The sequence below is a fragment of the Diadema setosum genome, chromosome 7 (assembly GCF_964275005.1).
Source record: "Diadema setosum chromosome 7, eeDiaSeto1, whole genome shotgun sequence".
Lineage (NCBI taxonomy): Eukaryota > Metazoa > Echinodermata > Echinoidea > Diadematoida > Diadematidae > Diadema > Diadema setosum.
Window position 1 is genome coordinate 1,323,011 of NC_092691.1, and position 27,999 is coordinate 1,351,009.

Here is a 27,999-nt window from a genome sequence, read left to right on the forward strand (position 1 = left end):
TTAAGATTCGTCAAAGACTGGGTTGGAATGCTCATGTACGTGACTCTCATCTTCCTTGGTATCCATCACATCTTTCTCTGTATCGGACTCTCCAGAAGGGTGAACCTTTGGAGGGGAACGGATGTAAAGGAAGAGACTGATGCCACCACCAAGGATCACGACGGACAGGACGACCGATATGGCTATGATGAGAGCTGTGTTATCTTCTGTCGGTTCCTCAGTGGGTGTGTCCGTTGTTAAAGGATAGCTTTCCTCGGTGACTGTTGGTTCTTTGATGCCTTCTTCTGCAGTAGTTAATGGTACAATCGGTTGTCCCGAAGTCGGAGCTTGGGTAGTGTTTACCTGAGTGATAATGATAACGGATGTTGATACGATGTTTGATGTCGAACCCACGTTGCCAGCCTCGTCAGATGCTCGCAGGGAAAAGTGATGCGAGACATTCAGGGAACCTTCAGGGAGCTGTACTGTGACGCTCTCCTCCATGCCGGCGATGGCGATGTCGGATAGGTTACCCTCGAGCAGGTGATCGTTGTCTACCAGAGTACACTCTGTGAAGTTCGTCCTCAGTGTGGTGAAGTCAATACAATACCTCAATTCATATGACGAAGCTGGACAAACGAAAGAATATATCATCACCTTATATTCTAACATTCTTCATGCTTTTTGCTTCATGCTTCTTCATGCTTAAATAAAGAGAAAAACAACGTGAATATCATCTTTCTAGAATTGCTTTATAATGATTAAGCGCAGCTCCCACATCTTACCTACTTGCACTCATTTAATTTCTTTTGTGAGGAGGAATGATTAGAGTCAATGAACTTCTTTTCCCTTAAATGTTTTAAAATATTCGTTAGAGGGATGTTTATTCTTAATTTCTATGCTTGCAATGTACAATACTATTCCAAATTAGAGTTTGTTTCACAGGTCCCTAAAAAAACAACAACAAAACAACAGTAGTATCCTAAGACCAGCCTGGTCATGGTCCTCCGATTGGATTTTCACTTTGACATCATGCTCTTGTTATGGTAATTCATGATCGTTTATACACATTGTAATTTAAATATTGGGCAACAACACACACACACACACACACACACACACACCTTTTTGTTCACTGTGCTGAGCATGAAAAGGAGGCCAATGATATGAAAGATGGCTAACATTATCGGTACCTAGGCCATGGTCGAAATCATCTCCGACTGCAGTCCATGCCAGGATCACCGCACTGCTGTCGTATAATGCTGTGTGCCTAAGGTCCATGATGGTGGACGGCGCCAGGATATCAGGGGCAGTGGGTGAGTAGTTCTCAACAACGAACGCTCCGCCCGAGGCAGATCGCATGAATGCCGTCTGTGAGGGCGCTACAGTTGTTCCAACAGATCGGCGACCTGCAGTGCAACAATAACCTCCAGAAAGTGAGTACAGGGCACCGTGTCACGAAAGTTGTCAGCGCTGACAAGTTGTCAGTCACTGACAATAACCATAGTAACAGTCAGTGACCAGAGCATCTCAGCCAATCAAAACCAAGGATTTTACTGAAATAGTCAGCGCTGACTAAATTGATGAAACACCCCCAGATTGTAATTTCATATTCCCAACCTCTTACAGAAGGAAATAAAAAAAATAATAGAATTTACAGATCTAAACCAATATCTCATTTCTTTCATTTTCTTCTTATGTTGTAGTCCAAACGAAAAGAACAGAAACGTTTTCTATGTAGGGCCTAATGCTTATGCGACAATTCCGACAAAGCTTAATATAAATGCTTTGGCTTTGTTTTGCTTTGAGTAAGGTGTTTGATTAGTTTGGTTAGACTCAGTCTGAGACTGAGTCAAACCCAACTAATCATGTAAAATGAAAAAAAAAAAAGTGAATGAAGTAGTGGGTGGAACTTAGATTGTACTCACGTCTCCTGTTGCTCTCAGTCTGTGGTTCAGTCACCATACCCTCAACTCTGGCCGTCACGCCATATCGACCATCTCCGTCGAATTCAAGGAAGACTCCTGAGTACACTCCATCGTCCTTGACTTTATCAAAACCTTTAAACATAGTAATAAGCAATTTTACCACCAGAGAACTCGAGATAAAATGTCGAGATGTCTCATCCGTTCAGCACAGAAATTCAGCAATAATACTCTCACATTTTTTTCTTTTGAAGAAGAAGAAGAAACAATGCAACTCAATGATATTGTAACCAATTCTTAATACTCTGTCAAAGAAATAACAGTTTGTTTGTTTGTTTTTCCCCCTCGAACAAAGCGTCTTCGTCGGCCAAAAAAAAAAAAAAAAAAAAGTGTAACCGCCTCAACATCTCCCTGTTTCTTGCGTAACGATATGCATCAGTTAAAGGAAATTAACTCCAGACTTTTTTTCAATTTTTTTTTTTCAATTTCACAAGAAAAAAAAAATCCTGCAAAACAGTGCAAAAGTGATCAAAATGGGATAAAAAACAGAGAAGTTATGACATTCTGAAATTTCACAATTCTTCGGAAATCACTTCTTGACCAGTCGTTATGGATATTTAAACAAGCAAGCTGATGGTGTCATGCTTTCATAATTTCTTATTGATTTCATATACAGAAATGACGAAAGTCTCACATTTCAGCTGTATAAATATGAAATTACCCATATGGGTGATTTCACGCACAATAACAAAAGAACAAACGTTACCTCTGATATATTTTGGGATGGGAATATGCTTTTGCCTGTATCAGCAAGAAATAACCATTTTTCCTGTTTTCCGAAAAATTTTGAACTTTTAAAATATCATATCGTCCTTTTATTTCGCATACGATTAATGTTATTTTTGGAAAGTTTAAAGGGATTTTTTTCTCTCTTTTTTAGTTTATTTATTTTTTGGGTGGACCTGATTCCATTAACATCTAAAGCACCTCGTGCTGCTGCTAAAGATTGGATACAAAGAATATTCAATGATTGTCAGTCATGTCCCTATTTTCACAGTTCTTCATGTTTGAAATATAATATGTCGCCGCTAAGCTTGCTGACATTCTAAAGGTGAGCGCTATACAGCTGAATTATCTCCTATAGAGTCATTTAATCATTGAGCACGTTAAACAACAAAACTGGTCGGTTCACTGATGTTTTCGAAATTATGTAGGCCTACATTTTTCTCCACACATCTACTGACGATCTATTCCATCCACCTATAGGCCTGCATCCTCGATATTTTTCAATACTGCATGCATGAATGAACGCTTTGCACATCGGTACATTAATTGTTGCTACACTCTTAGAAAAAAAGGTTCTTTTGAGCACCATTAAATGGTTCTCAGCACTGTCACAATAGCGACACCCTTTTAGGTGCTCGTGAGAACCTTTTCTAAATGGTGCTTGTCGGCACCTTTTGCAAAAGGTGCCCATTAGAACCTTTTTCCGATGAAATGGTGCTCGTGAGTACCATTTAAAAGGTGCCCATGGGCACCTTTTTGACTAAAGATGGGCACCTTTTTGACTCTTTTCAAAAGGTGCTCATGGGAACCATTTCGTTGGAAAAGGTTCTAATGGGCACCAATGTTAAAAGGTGCTGACAGGCACCATTTAAAAAAGGTTCTCACAAGCTCCAAAAAAGGTGTCGCTATTGTGACAGTGCTGAGAACCATTTAATGGTGCTCAAAAGAACCTTTTTTTTTTCTTAGAATGTAGTACTAGTATTGGTGTGTTTCACATGCAGTGCTGGTAAAGTGCTTCACTGGCACCATTCTTAAAGGTACATTACCTATCTGCATTGAAAATGTGCATCACAAACTCATTTGAAATGAAATGAATTCATCTGAATTTCATCTCATCAAACATACGTTCAAAACATGTATATGAGCAATACATCAGCATATCATACATTATCATTGACACTGGAAAAAAAAGAGCAAGGATAACACACCCATGCACACACAGTTTCACAAGCATGAATACATGTACATGACATTCACCAATATTTTTTCATGAAACATTACTCAATAACTGAAAACCATAGAAATTTGCTTTCACAAATTCGCAGAAATGTATTTATTCACCTTCACTTTTACAATCTAAAGGTGAGGTTTGTATTTGTCATGTTATAATCTGTCAAATATTCTTAACAAAATATTTTTATTTGTTCACTATCTTTTTTCCACAATATTTGTCAATTGTGTACCGAGCAGTTCTTGAAACAGCATCACACATCTCTGTACAGATGATATGAAATAGCAAGAGGTGCATCAGGCTTTTGAAATACATGTACATAACAAAATTTCTATTTCTCTGTGAAATAATTCCTGCATGGATGAGATACAGTATAACTGTGTAAGTCTTAAAGGGTGTGTACAGTTCTGGTCGAGTTGAGGATTTAGCTTTTAACGTTTTGCGAGATATTCAGAAACCACTCTATGAGATGTCAAAGAGCATGCAATTCTAAGGGGTATCAAAAGTTTACTTGATGAAAATCGGTTTTGAAATGGCTGAGATATCCAAAAGTAAGGTGAAACAAAGAGATCCTAATAAAAGGCGTGGCCTGTCGCCTTTTATTATTATCACTTTTTTGGATATCTCGGCCATTTGAAAACCAATTTTCATCAAATAAACGTTGAATCCTTCTTAAAATTACATGCTCTTTCATATTTCATAAAAGGTTTCTCATTATCTCACTTAGGAATGTTCAAAACATGAATCCCCACCTCAACCAGTACTGTGCAGTCCCTTTAAGATAGGCAGAGGTCAAGTACATTACCTGCTTAAGCAGTATGAGGAACTTTTTCCACATATTTGCTAGTTTGTTCAGTGTTGTTTTTTTTTTCTTTTAACGTATTTGTCCTAAAAGCAACTACAAAGGGCAGGAAAACAATTCCATTAAACAGGACCTTTGGTATTGTCACAGAAAACACACATTATATTGCTGGAATGATATTTGGGGTAGGATAAGCTTTACACTTCTTCACTTCACTTCACTTCACACTCATAACGTCGAGTACTTGAATTAACTTATCTTTGTTTGTATACGAGTGACATTTTTTGTTGTTGTTCTGCAATTTGAAAGCACATAGACACATCTATACAACTGCAAATACAAGAAGAGTATCAATTCAGGTTAATCATGACTTCTGACAATTTACAGCATGTTCTACGAAAACACACACACAAAAAAGAAAAGAAAAGAAAAGAACACATTGTTTTATGATGAGAAGGATAATAAGAATCCCAAGGGGAAAAGAGCTAGGATAACACACCCACACAGTTTCACAGGCATGAATGAACAAAATTCCTCAACCATGATCTAAAATATATAACATTGGGAATCGATAAAAATTTGAAGAGTTTGATAGCAAAAACCGATAAGTCCATTTTTGAAGATTTTGAAGTACGGTCTCTGTCATAAAGTACAAAATAATACCTTTTAAATTATATATTGGTTACTACATATAAAGGTACATTTTTGAAGTTATGGTCAAAAGAAGCAACAATTTTCTTATTGTTCTCTTTATTGTTCTTGACCTTTAATCGCAAATATCTCCATTTGGCAAATATGGACTTATCGGTTTTTGCGAACAAACTCTTCATTTACACTTTTTTTTTAAAGCAGAGCAACAAATTCATTAGAGTATACTATAATGCAGGCCTAAAGCTGAGGTTTGAATTTGCTGTCCTATAACCTGGCTATGACAATAATATGTTGTTAGCATTTTTGTCATTTTGTTCACCAAATTTGCCAACAGTCTTTTAAACACCACCACCACCTACATGTACATTTTGTATTTCTGCAAAAGCAATATAAACTGGTGACAAGAGGTGCATCAGTGCTTTGAAATAAATTACATAATCTTCAATTCTCTACACAATACGTAATTCCTGCGTGGGTATAAATGCAATAAGTTTTGCCAGTCTAGGTGCAAACTTTAAAAGTGAGCAGAAATCGACCACACAATGACTGGAGAAGTATAAAGAGCATTTTCCGTTTGTGCTTTTAAAGTTTAGAACTATGAATGACTCCACTTCTCAGATTGGCATCTGGTCTGATCTCATTACGTCAACCCCCCCCCCCCCCCAATACAGTTGATTCAAAGATGTTAAATGCAAATTATAGTGAAACATTATCACTGGTACATTGTAAGTTGCAAATACTGTATTGGGATCATAACAAAACATATGTGACCCTCCATCACACAAACCAACAAAAAGTCGCCTGACATGAATATTTGGTTGACGGCAGATTCTGAAAGAGCAGCTATAAAATACACTATGGCCCGAATTCACGAAGGTGGTTTAAACTTAGACCATGGTACAAATTTAGACCATGGTCTAAAATAAGCGTTAAATAGGCGTACCAATACATGCGCGCATCAATGCACGTTTTTTGTTTTTTTTACTGGATGCCTGTTTATAGCGTATGCAATCTGTCAATCATATCTACGCAGAAGAAATATAAATAAACCATGGTTTAAATTTAGACCACCTTCGTGAATGCGGGCCTATAAGTCAATGCAAACGGACTTACCTACCCTATCTACATATTTCTCAAAGGTTTTCTCTGGCAGCATCAGTGTTTTTTCTTTGACTCAGCTCATTCTTGGCTAGCGTAGGTTTCTGGTCGATGCTGTCAACGGGCTATCGGGCTAAAATTGTCATTCTGATCGATGTATTCTTTTGGTCACCCAGCTCATTCTTGACTAGCCCATCGGTTCTGTTTGATGCTGTCAACGGGCTATCACAGGCTGTCATTCTGGTCGATGTATCGTCTTAGCCACACAGCTCATTCTCGACTAGCCCAGGGTTCTGGCTGATGCTGCAAATGGGCTATCCCGGGCTCTTATTCTGATTGATGAATTCTTGTGGCCGCCCAGCTCATTCTTGGCTAGTGTTAAGCCTACGGTTCTGGCCAATGTTGTCAACGGTCTGTCACGGGCTGTCTCTCTGATCAATGTAGAGTCTACCTTTTTCCCTAACCGCACCAGCGACCCAAACACGTACGTACTGCTTCATCGTCCCGGCCAGAGTTACTTGTTCCCTGGTTTCTGTGCATGTTGGTGTGTCCACTTCCCTGATATATGAATTGAAAGATACAATAGACCTTCACCGCGTTAATAAAACAATGTCATTGCTATAATTTGATAAACAGAACATAGCATTACATGACGCGACTCCTCACTTAGAACAAGCCTGAAAACATACTGAAGAGATTTTGACCTAACAGTTAGGCCTATTGTTACTGGGCTGTAGACAGACCTCCATTGGCTCTAACGTTAACACTGACACAGTATTAGTTATAGAACAAATTCCCTTATTGCATGTAGACGGTATAGACCTTACCCCGGGGCGCTCCTTGTACACAGTTATCTTTGCGTTCGGCGTTTGGGCTATGTTTCAGAGTTAATAGACTCTATTTTTAATAGGCATAGAAATGTCTAAACGTTACATGCATACCTAGCTAAGTAACTTAGCCCGGCCCAGTCGCTGTAAAAACGTGACAGCCATGCTCCGGCCCGCACGGCGTCTGTTCGGGCTAGCCCATGAGCCATTGCTATGCCAAATTTCTAATTGTAAAGTGTCAGGCCTAACATGTTATTGTTAGATCTGGATCTACTGTACCTGGTAAACATTACACAAGATAGCAGCTTCGATGAAATTAGATCTAACATTAGGATTTAGCTAACCGTTAAAGGTTAATCACTGACTGAAAACGAAAACTGAGTCTGAGTGATGAATCCAACACGTAATATTCTAACTTGATTTTGTACCAACGAATGTCGGGTCATCTAAAAATGAGATAAAACCACATTAAAACTAAAAATCTTACCTCTTCTCCTAAATTGTGATGACTGCCATGGCGAAAATGGAATTGACAGTGACACGTTTCCTGTCCACTTTGTCAAAATTAATGTCTAACGTTACCGGGTGCCGTTCGTTATGGGTGTGATGTGTTTATGTGTAGAGCTTAGAGTTATGTGTAAAAGTGTCTACACTAGCCGTCTGCTGCTATGCATGCATGGGTATTGCATTCACACTCTGCCGCTATGCGGTGGTAGGTTTGAATTGCATAGGCGCAGGCAAGGCGCAGGCAGGCAGCACAGGGCTACACATAGCCGCGGCGCGTGCCGCCGCGGTTACATAGTCCTACAGTGCAGTTATGTGTACGTTTACGCGTGCGCATATCTGATCGAGCGCTAAAATTGGATGGTGGCAGCTGTCAGTTGGCACCAAAGAGATTATAATCTCTTTGGTTGGCACGCAGCCAAGAGAAGTCATTAGTCTACGATAAAAACAATATGTACTTTTTATTATCACAGCAGTAGAAACACATACAATATTTTTGTACCAATACCACAGTTTTGGTGATTCTTACATCTGGCATTCATTAATATACAGCAAGGGAAAATGAAAGTGGACCTAGAGATATTGTTTGACCTGCAGGAGTACAACAAATAACACTCGGGGACTGGGTCGCATACTAGCAAATGGTGACGAACGGAACCATTTCGATTTGGGAACCATTTATAGGTGCTCATCGGAACCATTTTGCGAGAACCATCTGATGAGAACCATTTTGGAGCCGACGAGAACCATTTGAGAACCTTTTTTTCTTAGAGTGTATGCCGGGCAAACCTCAGCCAAGCATCAAGCTAGCTTTCTTCTCGTCGGGGGAATTATTTGTTATAAATGTATGTTATGTTATGTCACACAGATTAATATTGGATAATGTTAGTAAACGCAAAATTGTCAGTAAACATGATGAAGTCTGACCTTTTCCCGAATCAGACAGCTGTAGCAGCCATGTAGTACCGACCGAGCTCTGGATGATCGCTTCAGCGCTGGCCCCTAAAACGGGTTGGTAGTTTTTTTGCACGATACCGTACACCGCAAGCATGGGAGTGGTGTGGTGGTCTATACTCTATAATAACAAAGGAACAATGTAAGGCTTTTGAAATTGTAAAGACATGTATATAGTTCACAAATATGCTATGAGCTAACACTGCCCACTAAAACCTACATAATTCGCTTGTTTCATTATTCATTTCTTTGTTGATCATTGTTTCTGTACCAAAGGGAAAATTATTTCAAATCATTTCCTTCAGCGGACATCCTTGTCAACCAGATGGTCTACATTGACTGTATGGTAAGGGATATTGGACAAAAAAAAATGACAGAGTGCAAACATTGATGTTAGATATACAACATACTAGGTTGACATCATGCATTCTATCTCGGATGAAGTCTTAATTGTAGTTTGGACAATGTTCGAGGGTCACGGCAACTTTTTAACTCGGAGTCTCAAACGAAAGTCTTACTATTATCCAACAACCTGAGATTTTCAGGTATCTTTACAATGAGTATTATACGAAGTAGACCTTTTTTCGGCGGACGATGTCATTCCTTAAGACAAACATTTAAATTTATTCTCTGCTTTTCCTGTACTAATCTTGACTAAGGTGTAAGCAGCAGAAGTCATAGATGCGTGCAATCTTTAATAATAGCGTATGTTTGCTTCAGTGACGATCCACGACTCCCTATCTCTGCGAACACGAAAAGATAAACTAAGGAGGTTGACAAACTGATAATGTAGCCACCAAACTTACCCGAGATCCGAGAATGACGTCAACGTTCACCACCCCGGTCTCGCTCCGTTGTTTTGTTGTAATCATTAAACCCATTGTTTGGTTGTTACTATGAGTAGTACTGAGGGTTACTGTCCAATTACCCGCCTGTTGAACAGAAGTAAAGTTCAAGTGTAGGGTCGTTGAACACGTATAATTGCTGTTGTCACGTTCTTATGGACACATTACGTTTTGCAAGCGATTGGATGCTCATGTAAATTGTCCATGTAAAATTCAAAATGCAATCAGTGCAAAATCATGAGAATGAACGGAGAAGCCTCTGCAAGTTTACTGGCTTATTTGAAATGACAAACAAGCTAATATTTGCACAAATACAATGTACCACTAAATTATATAAACATATCTACAGAGAAGAGAAAATTGAAAGACAAAATAAAGGAGAACTTGCCTTTACGAAGACTAGGTTCTAAGAATACTATTTAACTAAACACAAATTCTTACACAGGCGTTTAAATAAAGTTGATTGATTTAGATTTTCTAGGTAGATTATTGCGGTCTTCTAAAAGAAAGATTTTTGGAGAAAACCCGACAGTTCTCTTTCTGACACAAATGACCTCAAGTGCAGTCTGAATAAAATAATCTTTTCAACAAGTAATGTTCAGATCAATCTCAACTGAACTGAAGTAATGGTAGTATAAATATGACGCATCCGTAGATAGTTGTGTGAGTTTAAATGAAATTGGTTACCATGGTTACTCTTCTTCCTTGTGCAGACGGTAATCAAAATCTTCTTTTGGAAGGAAAAGTTGTAACACTTATGTGAAATTACTGAAAATATATGATAAACAAGTCCTGCAACCTGAGCTATCAATCACCCTGGAATGTTTAACAAAAAAGACCAAACAAACAAACACACACACACACAAACCCTGATAAACAAAACAAAACAAAAAAATCAATCGAAGTATAAATGAAATGATATCGACCGAGATTCATTCGCTCTTAAGAACTCTCAATACTGAATTACCGAAATTATCTATGTGGTTTAAGAGTAATAGATTATCACTTAATCTGAAAAAGACAAATTTTATGTATTTTATAACAAGAAGCACAACAATGAAATGCAACACTTAAATATCATGGTGGATGGAGTATTATTGGAACAAAAAGAGAGTATTCAATTCCTCGGAATATATATAAATGAAAATATGAAATGGAACGCTCATGTACAATATATCTCTGATAAAGTATCTCGTAATGTTGGTATACTTCAGAAGTTAAAGTATTATGTCCCTCAGAATATTTTATTTACGTTATATAATTCGTTAATATTATCGCACATTTCTTATTGCAACATTGTATGGGCAACTTCAAAAAGCCACATTGATAGTATATTACTTTTGCAAAAGAAAGCTATACGTATATGCACCAACTCAGGTTATCGAGACCATTCAGATCCTTTACTCGCAGAATTAAGAACACTTAAGGTAAGTGACATTAATTTTTTTTTTTTTGCAAAACTCACTTTTTATGTTTCGCTTACATAATGGCCAGTTGCCATCTTCTTTTTACTCACTATTTCAATTAAACAAGGAAATACATTCTTATCCAACAAGACAATCTGATAAGTTTCACTTGTATAATGCCAAAACAGTGATGGCTCTGAAATCTGTCAGACACACTGGACCCGATGTTTGGAATTCTCTTCCTTCTGAAATTCGAAGTTTAAAGTCCATGTATTCTTTTAGGAAGGCTGTAAAAACAATGTTGTTATCTAAATATCAGTAATTCTATCGTCATTGTTAATGTATTATACATGACATTCTTTCGTAGAAATATCGACGCAATTAATCTATTATGTCATAATGATTATGTAACCGACCATGACCTGTATCAACTGTCCACCTGCATACCTCGGTGAGGAAATATTTTGTCATGTCTTGCTAATCAGTGATACAGGTGACTTTACTTTGTATAAACCTTTAGTGAAAGCAGACAAACCTCTCCTTTCCCTTTCTCATTTCAACTATCCTATCGCTATGCAAGTCATCCCTCCCTCCTATTCTCCTTCCGAAGTAAAATATAATATCATGTTATGCTACGGAGGCGGCACGCAAATCAAGCTACGCTTATGCTGTAGCCCCTCTGTATTATTCATTGTTGTATGTTTTGTTGTACCTTTGCTGTACATTGTACACATGCAATGAACAAGAAAATACTTATATATATGTATATATATATATATATGAATATATATATATATATATATATATATATATTATCATTATTATTATTATTATTATTATTATTATTATTATTATTATTATTATATTTATGTTTGTACATGAATGTGTGCATGTACAATGATGATACAGAAACCAATAAATCAAATCAAACAAATCAAATCAAACAAACAAAGAGATTCCAATAAGTCCATCGACATGACATGGACGCTCCGGCATATTTTTTTTTTTTTTTTACTTTGTCGTACTAGAATCATTTACAATCATACTGAGAGCATGAACGACACTTTAAACAATCAAAAGGTCTGAAAGCAATATCCTACAAGCAAACGACAAGAATAAAGGTAATATACAGTTGTGACTATTTTGCATAATCATGTGCTACTCTGAATCCCAAACAGTGTCAAAGTTAAAACCATTTTTTTTTTCACGAGTAAGGACAATCGATTTTCTTGTCAATCTTATGTGTTCAGCTTACCGAATACTAGATGATTACATTATTCATGTAGCCTAAGCTTGGGTATCATGATTGACGAGAAAAGCAAAAGAAATCCCCATTGACAACTCACTTCAGCAATGGGGATTGTGATGGATACAATCCTTCTCTGGGAGTCTGATTGGTAGCCTTGAGAGTTTTCATCGAAATATTCTCCGTTTGGTCCTTCGACACTGACTTCAACTTCTTCATCGACGAATCGAGTTACTGCAATCACCGTGTCATTGCCCTCTCCTTCACCGATGACGAAAGAACAGATTTCCTGTCCAGTTGCCGACACATGCACATCGTCCATCCATACCTAGGAAGGAACAGTTACAGTAATTAATATTCTGAGTGCCTCATGGCAAGTTTTTTTTTTCTCATTCATTAACTTGTTTGGCAAGCTTTGTTGGTTTAATAGATACGCGTCAATACGTTTGTAACGGTGTTTGAAGACAAGATCACATACCGTTAAACATCACAAATGTTGTGTGATATTGTTGGGGTACCAACCCATAATACTATCAAACTTTCCTAACCCATCTGTGTAATGATGTTTAAGTAGATAAAAAAGCACTTGAGCCCTATAAAAGTTGTGAGGATTAACCTTTCACTATGCAAAAATATACAAACCATTAGCCATTCAGCAATTTGATAATTCAGTCAGTAATTAGATAAATTAGTTTTTCACGGCCAGCTCCATGTTTCAAAAAATGGGGGCCCTCATCATATATCTGGTGCCATCACCTCCTGGTTTCATCTGCTAACAAGCAAAAAACAAACAAACAAACAAACAAACAAACAAACGAAAATGAAAAACAAAAACAACTCACTCCCCCGCACTTAAAAAAAAAGACTTTACCCGCGCCATCCGCCCATTCCCTCCCCCCCCCAAAAAAAAAAAAACCAACAACAACAACAACGACAACGACAAAACAACAACAACAACAACAACGCTCTGGTAGAATTCGGGGTTAAAGAAAGTGTGGGGGTGGCAAAAGGATTACATCTTATGTATTTTTATGTATTGTGCAAAAAAACAAACAAACAAAAACAAACAAACGGGCCGAACCTCCTCCCCACCCCCCTCCCTCCGCGGTTCCACCGGCCCTGCTATCATCCATGATGATACAGGATGAATTTTTCAAGCCACAATGAATTTAAGAAAAATCTTACAGGGGAACAGCTTGATTCTTATATTTCATCACCAAGATGTTATTCACTGACCAGGAGAAATGATGATATTGAATTGACTTGTCAGTTGAAAGATGCCGACATCATAAGGCGGCTAAGGTCCTCAAACAAATTACATCTCTTAAAGTTAGTTTAAAGTGAGGACCAACGAAGTCCGATGTGACAGCAATCTCAGTATATCTTTATATCTTGTTATCAAAATAAAAACTAAACAAAACAAAAATCAACTGTGTTGGAGATTATTCATACACTAACCTGAATTGGAACGGGGAGGAAGTTGAGTTCGGGACGTGCAGATAATGTTGCTAGGAAGGCTCGGGCCAGACAAGCGCTGCTACCTCCATCAATACAGAAGTAAGGTTTCCCACCTGTCATGGACGAAAGATCCTCCATCTGTTCATCGGCCGCGTCGGTGACGGCAATGGTATCCATCACAACACCAGACTCATTGATGGCGGGGATGGTGTCTCCGATAGTTGGATACTCATTTTCTCCACCATCACTCAGCAGAAGTACATAGCTACCATTTGTAATATCCCCAAGTACCTGTGTTGGAAAATGTATACATTGCATAAGTGTAGTGCAACTGGAATACTTAATTGTTGAATGTATGAATGCAGCAATCCAACCATTCAGCATTCTACGCTTTACTCCTAACGTTTATGAACCAAGAGCTTCACTTAGTCTTTGTATCATGCTAACGAATCTCATTAGTTTGTTTCGTACCTTATTTAAAGGAGAATAAAACCCATATAATATATTTGTGAAGTGAGAAATGCAGCAATAGTCGAATATAATTTTAGCGAAGTTTTAGGAAAATCGGGGTTTGTTGAAAATTTATGAATTTTCAACATTTCGGTGTCTCCATCACTGGATAAGGCGCTGTAGACTACTGTGACATCACGCGTAGACAATCAAAAAGAAAATATCTTTAAAAGAAAGAAGAACGATACCATTTAATATTTCTTTAGCTCAGTAAAAAAAAGCGTGGACTACCAAAATCTCTTTTAAGAAGTATGGTGAACATGATGAATAATATTATCCTTCTTTTAGAAAGCAAAGGAAATAGCATAATCCTTAACTTTTGTCAGTAACTTAATAGGGGATGTAGGGGCCACTTTTCATTTCATTTAAGAAGTAAAATGTTGTGGAGTTCTCTCGATATTTTCTTTCTATCTTCGTCCACGCGTGACATCGCAAAATCTTTATCATCACAAATTCCTGTAGTCTTCTTATCCTTGGTTGGCGGTACCGAAAGATGCATTTGTTTCAACAGATTTTCTTAGATTGCACTAATTCTTTCTGAAAGTAATATTTCTGCCTTCATTACCTGACATTACCCCCGCCACCCCGGTACTATTTTCCTGGCCGAGAGACCCCACCCCCCCCCCCCCCCAAAAAAAAAACAAAAACAAACAAACAAACAAACAAACAAACAAACAAACAAACAAAAAACAAAACAAAAACAAAAACAAAAACAGAACGTTGCTTAATTCACCCCTTATCTCAGGTGAGTGCGGAATGAGCTTTTGAAAATATCAGGAAATGCAGGAATTTATCTCGAGATTTAATCAATTTTCTGTCCTTTTTGAAGATATGTCATCCCTCTTGTAAAATTCCACAGGTGTGCAAACAGAGAGAGGAAGAGAGAGAGGGAGAGAAAGAAACTTAGGAAAATCTCCATTTCAAAAGTCAATAACTCCCTCTTTTTGTCTTTTTTTAAACAAATTCCCGAGCCAGATTTCGTCCCACGGAGCCCTTTCGTAGTCGTTTACCGAAGATTTAGAGGACACGCATGCAGATGAAATATCACAGAGGAATGAGACCCAAATGTAAATTTGGTTTCATTTCCCTTTATTCCCATTACTCAAACCGCAGCAGAACTAAAGACTTAATAAGAGCACGAAGAGAGGTTCACGTCTAGCGCGGCCTCTATACCGCAGCCGATGCAGGTCATCCCATAATCGCGGGTAGGCAGTGCATTGACCAGGTAGTCTCGAGAGCTGTCGCCGTTTTCAACCAGTGTGAGGTCTGCTTCGATTGTTGCATTCGTTTCAAATGTGACGATGCCAAGGTGGCTACCAGCGGGGATGTAGTGACGAATAAAGATGGCCGAAGACTGAATCAGCTTGTCGATTCTGTTAAAACTCTTAAATAGAAGATAAAACAGATTAAAGAAAGATATATTATTGTTTTATTTCATCAGTTGTAGTCCCCTTTCCACTTCTAGGAGAGCGTTAGAAATGTGGTCAAGACAGTCATAATAATATCAACATTTATATGCGCCTTAGGGATTCATGTCTTTAGAGAGATTACAACTTAAACCAACAAGACAGTCTGTACTATTACAGTAATCTTTCAACAATTTCAACAATACGATATTCCCACGATCATTTCTCTATCACTTTGTCCTTTTCTCGCGTCACAATATTTTTCCCCGACATACTTCAGACCAGGTTGCTATCCCTGTCAGTCTGTTGAACGTTCTTGTCTGTTCTGTTGCCTTACTGTTATGTCTTATCTCATTTGTCTTGTCTTATGGTAAATTCTCCTTTAGTAGTGTTACTCCTTTCCAAGTCCCGTTTTCCGTTTATTTGTGCGTATTTGTGAGTGTCTGTTGCTCTGTCTTTACACTGGGCTACCAGACTTTTTTACTCAAGAGAAAAGAGATAGAAGAAGACTATAACAAAAAGAGTGTTGATGGACGGTTAGAGCCGCTCAGCAGTGATATTGCTTGGTTTTTGCAGAAAATAAAGTTTGATTTTAAGTTTAAGTTTTAACAGTGTGAACACAATGTGATTCATCAACTCACAATGTGAAACAAAGCATTACGATGTGAACACTCTGTGAAAACCACACCACAGTGTGAAATCATCTACAAAATGTAAATTCGAGCGTTTTCACATTATAGTTCACTATGTGATCACACTGTGAACACACTGTGGGACACTGTGTTCTTTCCAGTAGGATGGTTATGATTGATATATTGTTATGAAATATGTGGAATCTTGACAGTACTCCTTATCTGCATAAGGTAAAGTCACAACTCTTGTATTGTTTATGTAGCATGACGTCAATGTTTATACAATTTTCTACATTCCCATCTTTTTTTTTATTCAAGCTCATAATATTAAAGTAGCTTTAGCTTTAGGTAAACTGTAACCTCTTATTTTACCTATCTTTATTTCATGTCTGTGTTGCTATAGATAAAAAAAAACAATAAACGAAAAATTATAGTGGTAATATTTATGACTATATATGTGTGGTGTGCAGGTGACTCTTATGATAACGCCCTGTCCTACTCACCCCCATACTGCCACTGGTGTCTAGGACAAGAACCACTCGTCGGATATTCTGCTGAAGGATAGTGAACGAAGGCTCAGGGATGTCTGCAAGATTTGGGTCCGCGCGGTTTTCCTCATTAGTGAAATCTTCGGTTCCTCTCATCACTTCCCAGGCACTCCTTCTTCCACAGCGATAGTTTTGTAGATTATTTGCCTCGTAATTGTGTACTATGTCGTCGCAAAATTGGTAGATCTGCAAAAGATGGAAGAGTTGATGTCAAAATATTTTTTAAGTATCACACGCTTGCTTCGTCATAAGCATAAAATGACCAAAGCAGAGATTTATACCGGAATATATACCAGTTTTAAAATCTCCCTAATATACTCAAGATTGACAAGCTCGTGCATTTTTCATTAATCTATGAATCGTATTTCAGATGATATTGAGGTAAGTTAAGCTTGGCTGTCATCTTGAAAGCATTGGACAATTATCTTAAGTAGTCTGATTAGCATATTCAGCTACAAGTTGTATAAATAGCATAATATGTAATTGCTAATTTTAATCCATGCAGGAAGACTGAAAACATTTACAATACAGCTTCTTAAGGGTTTTCTATAACAAGGAATCCATTATTTATAACAACAATTTCTATTTTGAATGATGCAAGTGTCTAAACAGGCAAATTAGTATAATGAGCTAATTTACATATTTATGTACACAGTGTAGTAGATGCTACCATATGCTATGTACATGACGTGGAAAAGTTTAAGTTGTTAAGTAGATTTTTGTTTGTTTGTTTGTTTGTTTGTTTGTTTGTTTGTGTTCTAGGTGGGTATTGAAGTAAATCAGGCTTGGTTGCCCACCTGTAGTCTCTTTATAAGTCCAATTTACATATTTAGCTCACAAGCATAATGTGCAATGTTTTGCTAACTCTGATCTAACAAATCTAAAACACTGATGATACAACTTTTCAAGGGTTTTCTTTGAAGAGGAAGCCATTTGTAACAACAGTTTCCATTTTGAAATGATGGAAGTGTCTTAAGCATGCAAATGAGCATAGTGAGGTAATGTGGGGATGTGCTAATTATGCAGAGACATCAGCAACAGAGGGGCGCCCCCATGTGGCAGGCACCTTTCTGCTTGCTGTTCACAGGTGAGTTGATGGAAATGAGAACGTCACAAATTACTCAAGAATTTCAGTGCTTAGATGTTATGGTGCTGTATTATCAGTATTGGTAATTGATATGAAGAGTTTTAAGGGCCAAACAGGCATATTATGTGGAGTGAGAGTGTTTGTCAGAATTTACATGAAGCCATTCTATTTGTCTTGGTTGATGGTGGTTTTGTTCAGTGGCACTGAATGCACGGTAACTTATGTATGTACGTACCTGTGCTAAGTCGGTCTACGGACGTGTGTTGTGTGTACGGGACGTATGTAGTTAATTGCGGCTGCCGTAGTCTTGTGCGCACAATGTATTCGTAGTGCAGTAGTACAATGCAAGGGCTGCAGGCCTGCGTAGGTTTGTGTACGTGACCAATTACGGTACTGAACAGTGTATTATGTAGCGCTGTGTAACAGTATAGGGCGTTTAGCGTGATCTGTGTACTCTGGTATTACATGGTGCTGTGTAGTATGGGGCGCCTATAATAGTGTGATAAGATGCTGAGTTGATGGTTTTTGATGGAAGCTATTTACCTATACTACATTTTGGTAATGCATTTATGGTGGAAGTGTTGTGGGTTTATGATGTAATACCACTGAGGTTGTAAGAGGGAATATTATTCCTTCTGCTCTCCCTAATAGAGTAAGATTCTGTATTGATAAGAGGGACTAGGGTATCTTGTGTGTCGTCTAGCAAGAGATTTAAGAAGCTACCTGAGTATCGATCATAATAGTTTTGACACACACAATGGAGGAGTTAAGAATACAGGTGTATTGCACTGCCGTTACCATCATTTAAGGTTTGTCATGCTGAGACATTGTGTAGATTTGCATTTGTTTTTCATAGTTGGTGTACCCTGTGATCTAAAGTTGTAAGATCCGCAGTAGTTGGGTATAATGTAATTTTTCAGCATTATTATACCCCTTGCTGACATTCCAGATTTAAAATAGAGGAAACCTATATGGATCAGATGTGTGATTGTAATTGTTTTGAGTAGGGATAGGTGATTTGACTGTGACGAAGTGATCTGCAGATGTTAGGAATGGTTGGTGGAAGAGAGGATTTATCCATATGATATCGCGTGACTTTTATCTAAGAGCAAAGGTGATCTTATAGAAGGGTTATGTGGAAGTGTTAATAATAGGATGCATTCAGGCTCTGGTAAACTGTTCAGCAATTCAAATCATTGAAGAGAGAACTGCTGTCTCATTTGTTTTTATTATCATTCAAACAAAATAGCATAGTTTGAGTCAGATCTTTGCTGGACTCTAAAACAATAATTCTTTTCACAAATAATGATGAATAAGATATGTATTGTATATGTATATGCAAGGACTAGTAGTCACACATGTTAAAAGCCTTTATCCTACTATACGGGGTCTGATATTACACTAACAGAGTGGACATGACACTGGCTGCTTATCATGAAGTGTGGAGAGTATGATTTCATTCCATAGAGTGAGCCCTTTATGTGAATAGACATCACAGTGTTGCAACTCATAAGTCTCAAAAAGCAGATATTGTTACAACACATTTACATTGTATCAAATGGTTCCACAACATTTTGTATCCAGCCATTTACAGTCTGTTTAATGTATTATAGTGGTTTTTAACAGTCATGATAAGTGAAATAACACCCAGAGGGAGAGTTATGTCACATACAGTTGATTATATGGCAGATGTTTTCACTAGTTATGATACTACAATGTATTATTGATACTCCATTGTGGATTTTTATAGTTATAGAGACAATAACTCACTTGGTATCTGTGTGTTATAATGAATGAGTTGTTTTGGTGTTAAACATGTGCGGACTTGATGATGTGCACACATAGTGTTTCAAGGGTTCTCCTAAAGTACATTTTGGGAGCTGTAATTGTGTTGTGACTATATTATGAGTCAATAAAACAGACCTCTCTGCTTGCTGTTCACAGGACTCCTGTCGAGTGTTTGTCTTCATTGACTGCACGACCTCCCACCCGAACCCACGTGCCGTATAACCATCTCCATCATAGACACACATACACACCCACACCGTCTTCACATCATCTTGCCCTTCTCCACATTTCTCTCTCAATCTCCGCCCCATTCGGCCCCTCTCTACAGTAATTTGCATGTATACAATAGTCCGGTAGATGGTACCATTTACCAGGTACATGACATTGTACAGTTGTTTAGTAGTATAGGCTTTCAGTCGATTTGTGTTCTAGATGTGTACACGTATTGAAATTAATTAAGCTTGGTTGTCACCTGGGCAGCCTTGGAAGATTAATACCTTTATTTAATTGTCTATCAGTAAGCGCAATATGTGATAAGTTGCTAATTTTAATCAAGGCAGTCTGAAAACAAGTTCTTTGAGGTTTAGAATGACAAGGAAATGGTGGACCTTTCTGAAAGAGTGAAACGACCGAGGGGCGGGAGATGGAGGGGAAGGATGTTCCCCTCCACCCGACGGTGCTTTTGCATGCATTTTTAGAACAATCTGGTGCACACATTTATGGATGAAATATTTCAATTTTTCCGTGTCATATACATAGTATGATACCATCTGCTAGACTATTGTACATTTGCAAATTGACTTATTATGCTCATTTGCATGTTTAAGAAACTTACATCATGTCAAAATGAAAGCTGTTGCTACTCGTGAAATGTTGTATTCTTTGTGTTTTCTGGCTTCCAGGTGTAAGATTAGCAATGTACTACATATTATGCATATGCTAATCAGGATAATAAAAAAAGGTTTACCAATTTTGCCCAGGTGGCAATCAAGCTAATTCTAATGTAATATTTCTTGAACACAAATCAACAACAACAACAACAAAAAACACGTGCATCTAAATCTTCCAGGTCATGTTCATGATCTATGGGATCGTCTACTGGAGTATGATAGATTCTGATGAGGCCATTTCCCCCCTACGGCAAAATTGCACCGCCATTTCCTTTATAATAAAAGCACTAGTAATTCCCCTTTGTCGAATATGATGATTTTCTAAATATGGGTGTCACGAAAAAAAAAAATAATGTTTATTCCTCCATTTATTTCTGACTAGATAGTATATGCGACATTATAGAATCCCTTTGTCATACCTGTAGATTTTCTCACAATAAGCACGGTTTTAATTTAATTGTTTATCACATTATATCATTTCTCTTATTTTTCTATTCTTTTTTAGTCATACTACATGTTACTTGAAGAGTTACTTTATCATACCTGTCTATTTTCACATGATTTTCATGATTATTCTATGATAATGTTTCATCAATTGACTTTTTTCTGGTTTGTTTTTCTTTATTTTCTCGCAGGCCACCTAAAAGAAAAGAAAAATAACTTATATAAGGCTGTGTCTATTATGTAGTGTATATGCACTCAGCAAAAATAGTAAACACTTTTAAAGTTTGTTTCTCATGGAACGTTTGGCTAAAACTTAACGTATCAATCAAACACTATATGCTAAAGATAAATCAATTGGCTATCGACCTGGCAGGTCAATAAAAAGGGAAATTTTAACTCATGAGTGAACATCTTTGTTTGTCTCTTCTAAGGCACAAAAGAGAAATTTATTACAATAAGAAACACTAATTAAGTTTCAAATTTAAACCTATGATCCCTATGATATCTTTGAAGCCAAAAGGTTTAATGAAGGCTAAAAATACTAGAGAAGAATGAAAAGTCTTCTGTCAAAACCAAATTCAAATGAAGTGAGAAAAAAAGCAATATCAAAAAAAAAATGGTAGAAATTTAAATTCCTTTGTCAAATTAAGAAAATCGTAAAAAATATTTCGTTTATGAATTTGTCTCATGAATTCTTGAATTATTAAATTAAAAGAATGAATTCAGAAATTCTGTTCATATAATTATCTCTGTGCTTTAATACTTTATACCTGGCAACGCTAAGGAAATAATAATGACAGGGCCCTCTCGTAGAAGAGTGGCTACCCTGGATAAAAAAGACCTCATTATTATTATTATTCCTTATATGCAATTTGAAGTTGAGTTGACAGAAAATTCCCTCCCCCTTCAGTTTCCCACTTTGCTTATGTGTGAGGTCATAAAAAAAATATAGAGAATGATAACTTATTTTTGTTATCTCATTCATGTCTATCATTGTGTTGAATTGGTTTTTCTTATTATTGTTATCTTAAATGGCATTATTTTGCAAATGAAAGGAAATATGTCGATTTTTGCAGTTATAACTGTTGTGCCTTGGAGGGCAAAACGAATGTGTTCGCTCATGCGTAAAGTTTCATTGACCTACGGTAGGTTGATAGCCAGTTGAATCTCCTTTGATATGGCGCAAATGTCTTGATTTTCACCAAAATTTTCTCCGAGAAATATAACCCCGAAAAAGTTCTTACTTTCTTTTTATTTGCTGAGTGATATAATTATGTATACAAAACAAATACATCATCGAATAGACAGTGAGTCTCCTTCTTGTATTCTTGTATTTGTAATTTCATTTATCATCATCAAATAATTGTAAAGTAGCCTTTTTACATACCCCCTCCCCCTCCACAGAAATAAGAACGGGCTTTGGTTACCTTCAACAATTTGCGACATTGACAAACAAGAGTTGAGATAATTTTCAAACATTCATCAGAAATTTGCTTAACTAAATCGGTCAGCATGATAACCAAATATTCTGCCATCAAAGAGTATGAGACAGTTTCACCATGTAGTTTACACTTGTTTATCATCACATACAATTTATTATGATTGCAGTAAATATCTACCTGAATTTGAATGGTTGGAAAAGGAGCCTTATTTTAAAGTCATAATAAATTCAAATGATACCACAACTAAAGATGTGTTTTTATTTCAACCACCCTATTCTTTACAGAGATCTAATGAAGGGGTAATGTGAGTCATTGCTTGGTATAAGAAAGTGATTACAAGCATGTTCAACTCACAGAGTCCACGCATTGAGAGCCAACAGAGTGACCAAAGAGCAGAGAAGCGTTGGCCGTTTGGTCGCTGGGATGGGGTACGAATACGCACTCCTCCGGCACCCACCCATTAGTAGGATTCTCTCCACACCGTATGCCACTCCCATCTATCATGTCGCCAGTTAAATCACGCGAACACCTTGTCGGTTCGAAGCGATCGTTCAACTCGTACTGGTTTGCCTCCCCGTTACCTGAGCCAGTGAAGTGTTCGGGAAAGAGACTCCATCTCAACCGGCCCCATTCCCGGACCATCGCTTTCCCTGCGAGAAAAACAAGAAAAAATCAGAAACGCAGGTCTAATCTTGATGATACAGTACCCATGGTGTCATGATACTGTTTCATTGAATACTGTGTAAGCCATGGTGCGCGATGAACTAGAATGTTTGTCCCTTTCTGAAAATAAAGACCTTATAATTTTGAACTTTGACCGCTTTCCTAACCAAACAAAAACCACATCAAAATTTTCATTTTGCTATTTACAAATATATGGATTTTTTATGAATATCAATTTCAAAAAAAGTAAAAAATAAAAGAGTAAAATAAAATGAATCTGCTATCTAAGGATTTTCTGTCTCCCTCTCTCTCTCTCTCTCTCTCTCTCTTTCTCCTTTTTAATGCCAGCACACTACGACCCTCTATTCACAAAATAATTGCATGTTCCATACTGTCTTTAGGTGTTTCCGTTTTTGTTTTTCTTTAATTTCATTTGTCTGTAGACAATCTTGTCAATTCGTTGAAATTATATGTGTAATGAGTTTGGTTAAAAGTCTTGACAAAACAGAGGCCGCGGTACTTTAGGAAGTGTGTTGGGGGCGGGCCGGGCTGAGAGGGTCAGAGGTTAATATTACCTCCTCCATTCCCCGGCCCTCCCGTAAAATTGGAAGAATCTAAGTAATCAAGGGTGTTCTGATTCCTTTTTCTATTTCCCCCTCATTTCTAAAGTGAGGCTGCAGCCCCCTCCCCCATCCCACTCCTGTTGCCCGAATCTCCAACCAAACAATTCACAATGACTTATCACCCCTGATTAATTTGCAAAGACTGTAAAGTACCAGAGTTCTGTTCATCGGTGGTTCCATAGTCACAAACAGTAATTACACGAATCCAGCTAACGAAAGGGCAATGATTATTAAAGCCGAACCTGCAATTTGGCAAAGAAACAATCAACGTTGCGTCGGAACAAAGAGGTACGTGGTTATGATTAGCTCCCTGGTCCGAGTCGGAACGTTTCTCTTACCCACGCACATGTCAACATTCTGAAGAAGGTACCCAGATGTTAGCGTCATATCCAGCCCTGGCTCCCCGCACCCGGCCTGGTTCGTTACCGAAGGATTCTTGGCAGGTCCCTCCACGACCCGAATGTTGGCGCTCCCAAACGTCTGATAGGTGGCCGTCTCGTAGACATCGGGTTTTCGACTCCATGTGATGGGAACGAGAATTTTTATTTCATTCCAGTACAGTCTTCGCTGCGTTGCATTGAAGAGAATCCCTGAGCCTATCTTAAAGGTTTCCTAATGAAATAAATCAAGAACAAGATTGGTCATGAAAGTTGTCTCTCCTCACCGAACTGAAAATCATAGAGTATTATTATCAATGCATTTCAGTTAAACGATGTTTCAATGCCGTGATGCAATCTCCCGCGCAATTTAAGCATTGAACGACTTCTCGTACGTCTGTAAGGGTCATAAGAAGATTGCATAGGGAATCATCGTGAATCTGCATGAACATAGACAGATGTATGGCCTATGCATGGCTGTACCCCTGTAATCTCATGAAATTGGACTAATTTGTGCCTAGAAGAGAGTACTGTAAAGGACTCCAGATCCCTCCCATAACCTCTTCAAAAACACTCCAAACAAACAGACGAAACTCAAGGAGGGGCGGTTGACAAAATTGGATGATAAGGACCTTGACAACTGAATCATGATAGTATGTTGTAAAAATCATTCTTAGCAGCATTTAGCCTTTTTGACAGGCCCTTATGTTGATGTTAGCTTTTAAAAGGCTCAAAGTTTTGGCTCAGATGGGATTTCAGGTTTCAAACTTTTTTGTGACCTAATGAGAAACCTCTCATAAAATGTTATGAAAGACCATGTAATTCTGAGAGGGATTTAGAGTTTATTTGATAAAAAATGGTTTTGAAATGGCCGAGGTATCCGAAACAAAGTGATCATAATGAAAGATGGAACCCACCTCTTATCATGATCGCTTTGTATTACTTTTTTTTTTGATATCTCAGCCATTTCAAAACCGATTTGTAGCAAATAAACTTTAAATGCCCAAAAAAAATATTTGCCCTGAAGTGGTTTCTTAGTATCTCGCAAAAATTTTAAAGCTCAATCCCCGTCTCAACTAATGCCACCCCTTTATTAAATCGCGAGCATATCACCCTCTGATGGCTCGATGCAAGGGCTGTTCGGGGGGTATACTATTTTGCAGAAAACATAGGGTTTTCACTTGCTTTTAAGGAACCGAGGTTGTAAGACTAGTGGCATCAAAAACTGTTAAGCTTGTCAGTAAGGAAAAGGAATCCAATGTGCAAAGGCTTTTTTCCTCTTTTTGCTTGTAAGCCGATTAGCCCCGGAAAAGTCATCAGAAAATGTTAAGCCCCCCCCCCCCTTTGTGTGTTTGATTTTTGTTTGTTTGTTTGTTTGTTTTTTGTTGTTGTTTTTTTTTTTGCTTGTCAGCCTATTTTGGGACATAATTAACTCTCATTAATGTCTCTCCCTCCTCCATACTCAAAATGAATCGATGTCCCTGTTTCCATAAACTGGACCCCCTCACTTTAATAAAAAAAACGTAGCGTCGTCTTGGTCTGACATATTTAGATCCATCCATTGCTCGCTTCTATCGCCATTCCTTAAGAGCGAGAAGGACTTTGTTGTAGCTATATAAGACACCGTCAAAAGTATGTCACAGTTAGTACGTCTTTAAAGATTTCTACTTACCGCGGTTAAGGATTCTTCTCAAGAGAAAATTCAGAGGACTTTTAGACGAGCTTCCTACACTCTGAATGTTACAGATTATTGAGTAATGATTTGATGTTTATTGATTATTAATAATTTATAGATTATTTATCATTTATTCATTGGCGGTAATTCGCATGACAATGTCGAAATTCATGTCTTAATTTAGTATAGGGCCTACTGCTGAGAACATCAAGACCCGGTTGATAGCAGCCGATTCATTAGGCCGGAAGGCTGGCCCAGTTCGGATCTATTCGAGAATCTTCGTAACGAAGTGTGTACCGCCACTGATGTCTAAGTATTAAAGTACACTGTAAAGGCCGAAAATCTCTATTGGAGTCGACCATATCCAATTCGATGTTCACTGTATATACAATGTATCACGGTGCTATTCGTTTTCAAATGTACCTTGGTGGGTCGGCACCCATGAATCCCTACCCTTCAGAAAAGAAAGATTTGACCCTCAATATTCAAAGATTTCAATATTCAATTTTAGCCGATTTACCCCCCCCCCCTCCCCCCCCCCCCCCCCCCCCAAATATATAGCCAGAAACCTGTTACTACACTGCACGATGTATAGCAGTCACTTATAATTCATTATAACAACTGTCCGGCAGACACAACTCTTACCACTGCCACGTTGATTTCCATGTGCTTGGCAGCGAAATGTGATTCATACAATCATAATAATGATTGTACCGTCTGACATGTCATTGTACCCTAGCTCCTTCCCTATCTGTGCTGGAGATTTCCTTACTAGGTAAACCAAAAATTTGACAATTCATAGAATTGATATCAAGTTAGTTTTCTTTCCGTTTGACACGACTGATTTTGGTTTTGCTTATTGGATTCATTCAAAGTCTTCAAGTAAAGATCAAGAATAAAGAGCTACTTGACTCTGAGGATCGAAATATCGTACCCAACTTGAACCTTATATAAGCTGTATTTGTCATCGAGCTGCTAGATATATTTTGTCCAGCGCAATTAGAAAAAAAAAAACACACAAAGAAATTAGCTACCTGGTACAGTACTACAATCCACAAACCGTTATTTTTATATCTATGTTCTTGCACACCAGCCTAAACAAAATGTCCAATATTGTAGGAAACGAAAATATCTTTCATACGAACATCGAAAGTGATGACTCCAATGAAACGTCTCTCAATAGCCTGTTCGTGGTTATCTTTATACAGGTACACTGTAAAAACATGGGTGTTAGATTTAACACCACGGGTGTTAAATCTAACACCGATCAAACTTCAATAAAGGACCACACCCACAGGTGTTAAAAATGCACTGTGATGGTGTTGAAAAGTGTTCACCTGACACTTCGTGGTGTTAATTTGACACTGTACCAGGTGTTATTTTGACACTGTACTGGTGTTAATTAAAAAATGACACCACATGGTGTTGATTTGATACTTGTTGGTGTTAATATCAATGGTTTAACACCCGTCCAGCTTCAATAAGCTTCTGGTGTTACTTTGGTGTAAAATTATTTTCACATTTTTTCAAAAATCTAGCATTTTAATGTAAAATTCTTGATCGTCTTGTTTAAATTAAAAATCAACAAGAAGTGCAGTTACTAAGAAACTCTTCAAAAAACAGTTTAAAATTTGGAAATGACACCCGGGGGTGTTAATTTAACACCATAAATGAGCACCGAAAATTTAACACCAGCTCGGTGTTCACTATTTAACACCGGACTTTTTGCAGTGTACTAAGAAAGTGAAAACTCAAACCTTTATATGTTCTATCAGTGTGTCGTCTTCTTCAACATTGGAATCAATGGCGACGAGAATGTTGGTGTATCTCCCATTCTGAAGATGAATTTCGTTTTTGTCTTCGCACGAGCCCCTGGCAAACATCCAGGAAGCCATTAAAAGGCAAAGAAGAGCAAAACGCAATAAAATCATTCTGGTTCTTGACTTAACTATATACGAAATGCTAGATTTATCAAAGAATTAATGAAAGCGAATAGCGCAATGAAGATGAGAACAATGACGATCTTCAGGAACTTGATACTTTCGTGTTCTTCCACAAAATTCAAGTGGTATATATTTGAGCAGTCAGCTCAACACACAAGATACGCAATCTATTGGTAAAGAATAAAGTTCAAGCATATTCATACTGCGAAAGCAATGAGGAAATGGATCGCTAAAAGTGTTTATTGTTTAACCCTTTGCA

General features: G+C 37.7%; 1 protein-coding gene across 1 annotated transcript; it reads right to left on the bottom strand.

The window, feature by feature from the left end:
• Positions 1 to 27,692, bottom strand: LOC140230549 (calcium-activated chloride channel regulator 1-like). The gene is made up of 11 exons (XM_072310694.1): positions 27,555 to 27,692; positions 24,084 to 24,357; positions 22,814 to 23,109; positions 16,764 to 16,994; positions 15,376 to 15,606; positions 13,713 to 14,003; positions 12,355 to 12,582; positions 8,731 to 8,878; positions 1,908 to 2,039; positions 1,173 to 1,388; positions 1 to 608 (listed from the first exon to the last, which is right to left on the bottom strand). The coding sequence occupies exons 1-11, from the start codon at positions 27,690 to 27,692 to the stop codon at positions 1 to 3; spliced, it is 2,793 nt and encodes a 930-aa protein (XP_072166795.1).
• Positions 27,693 to 27,999: the final 307 nt, after the last annotated feature.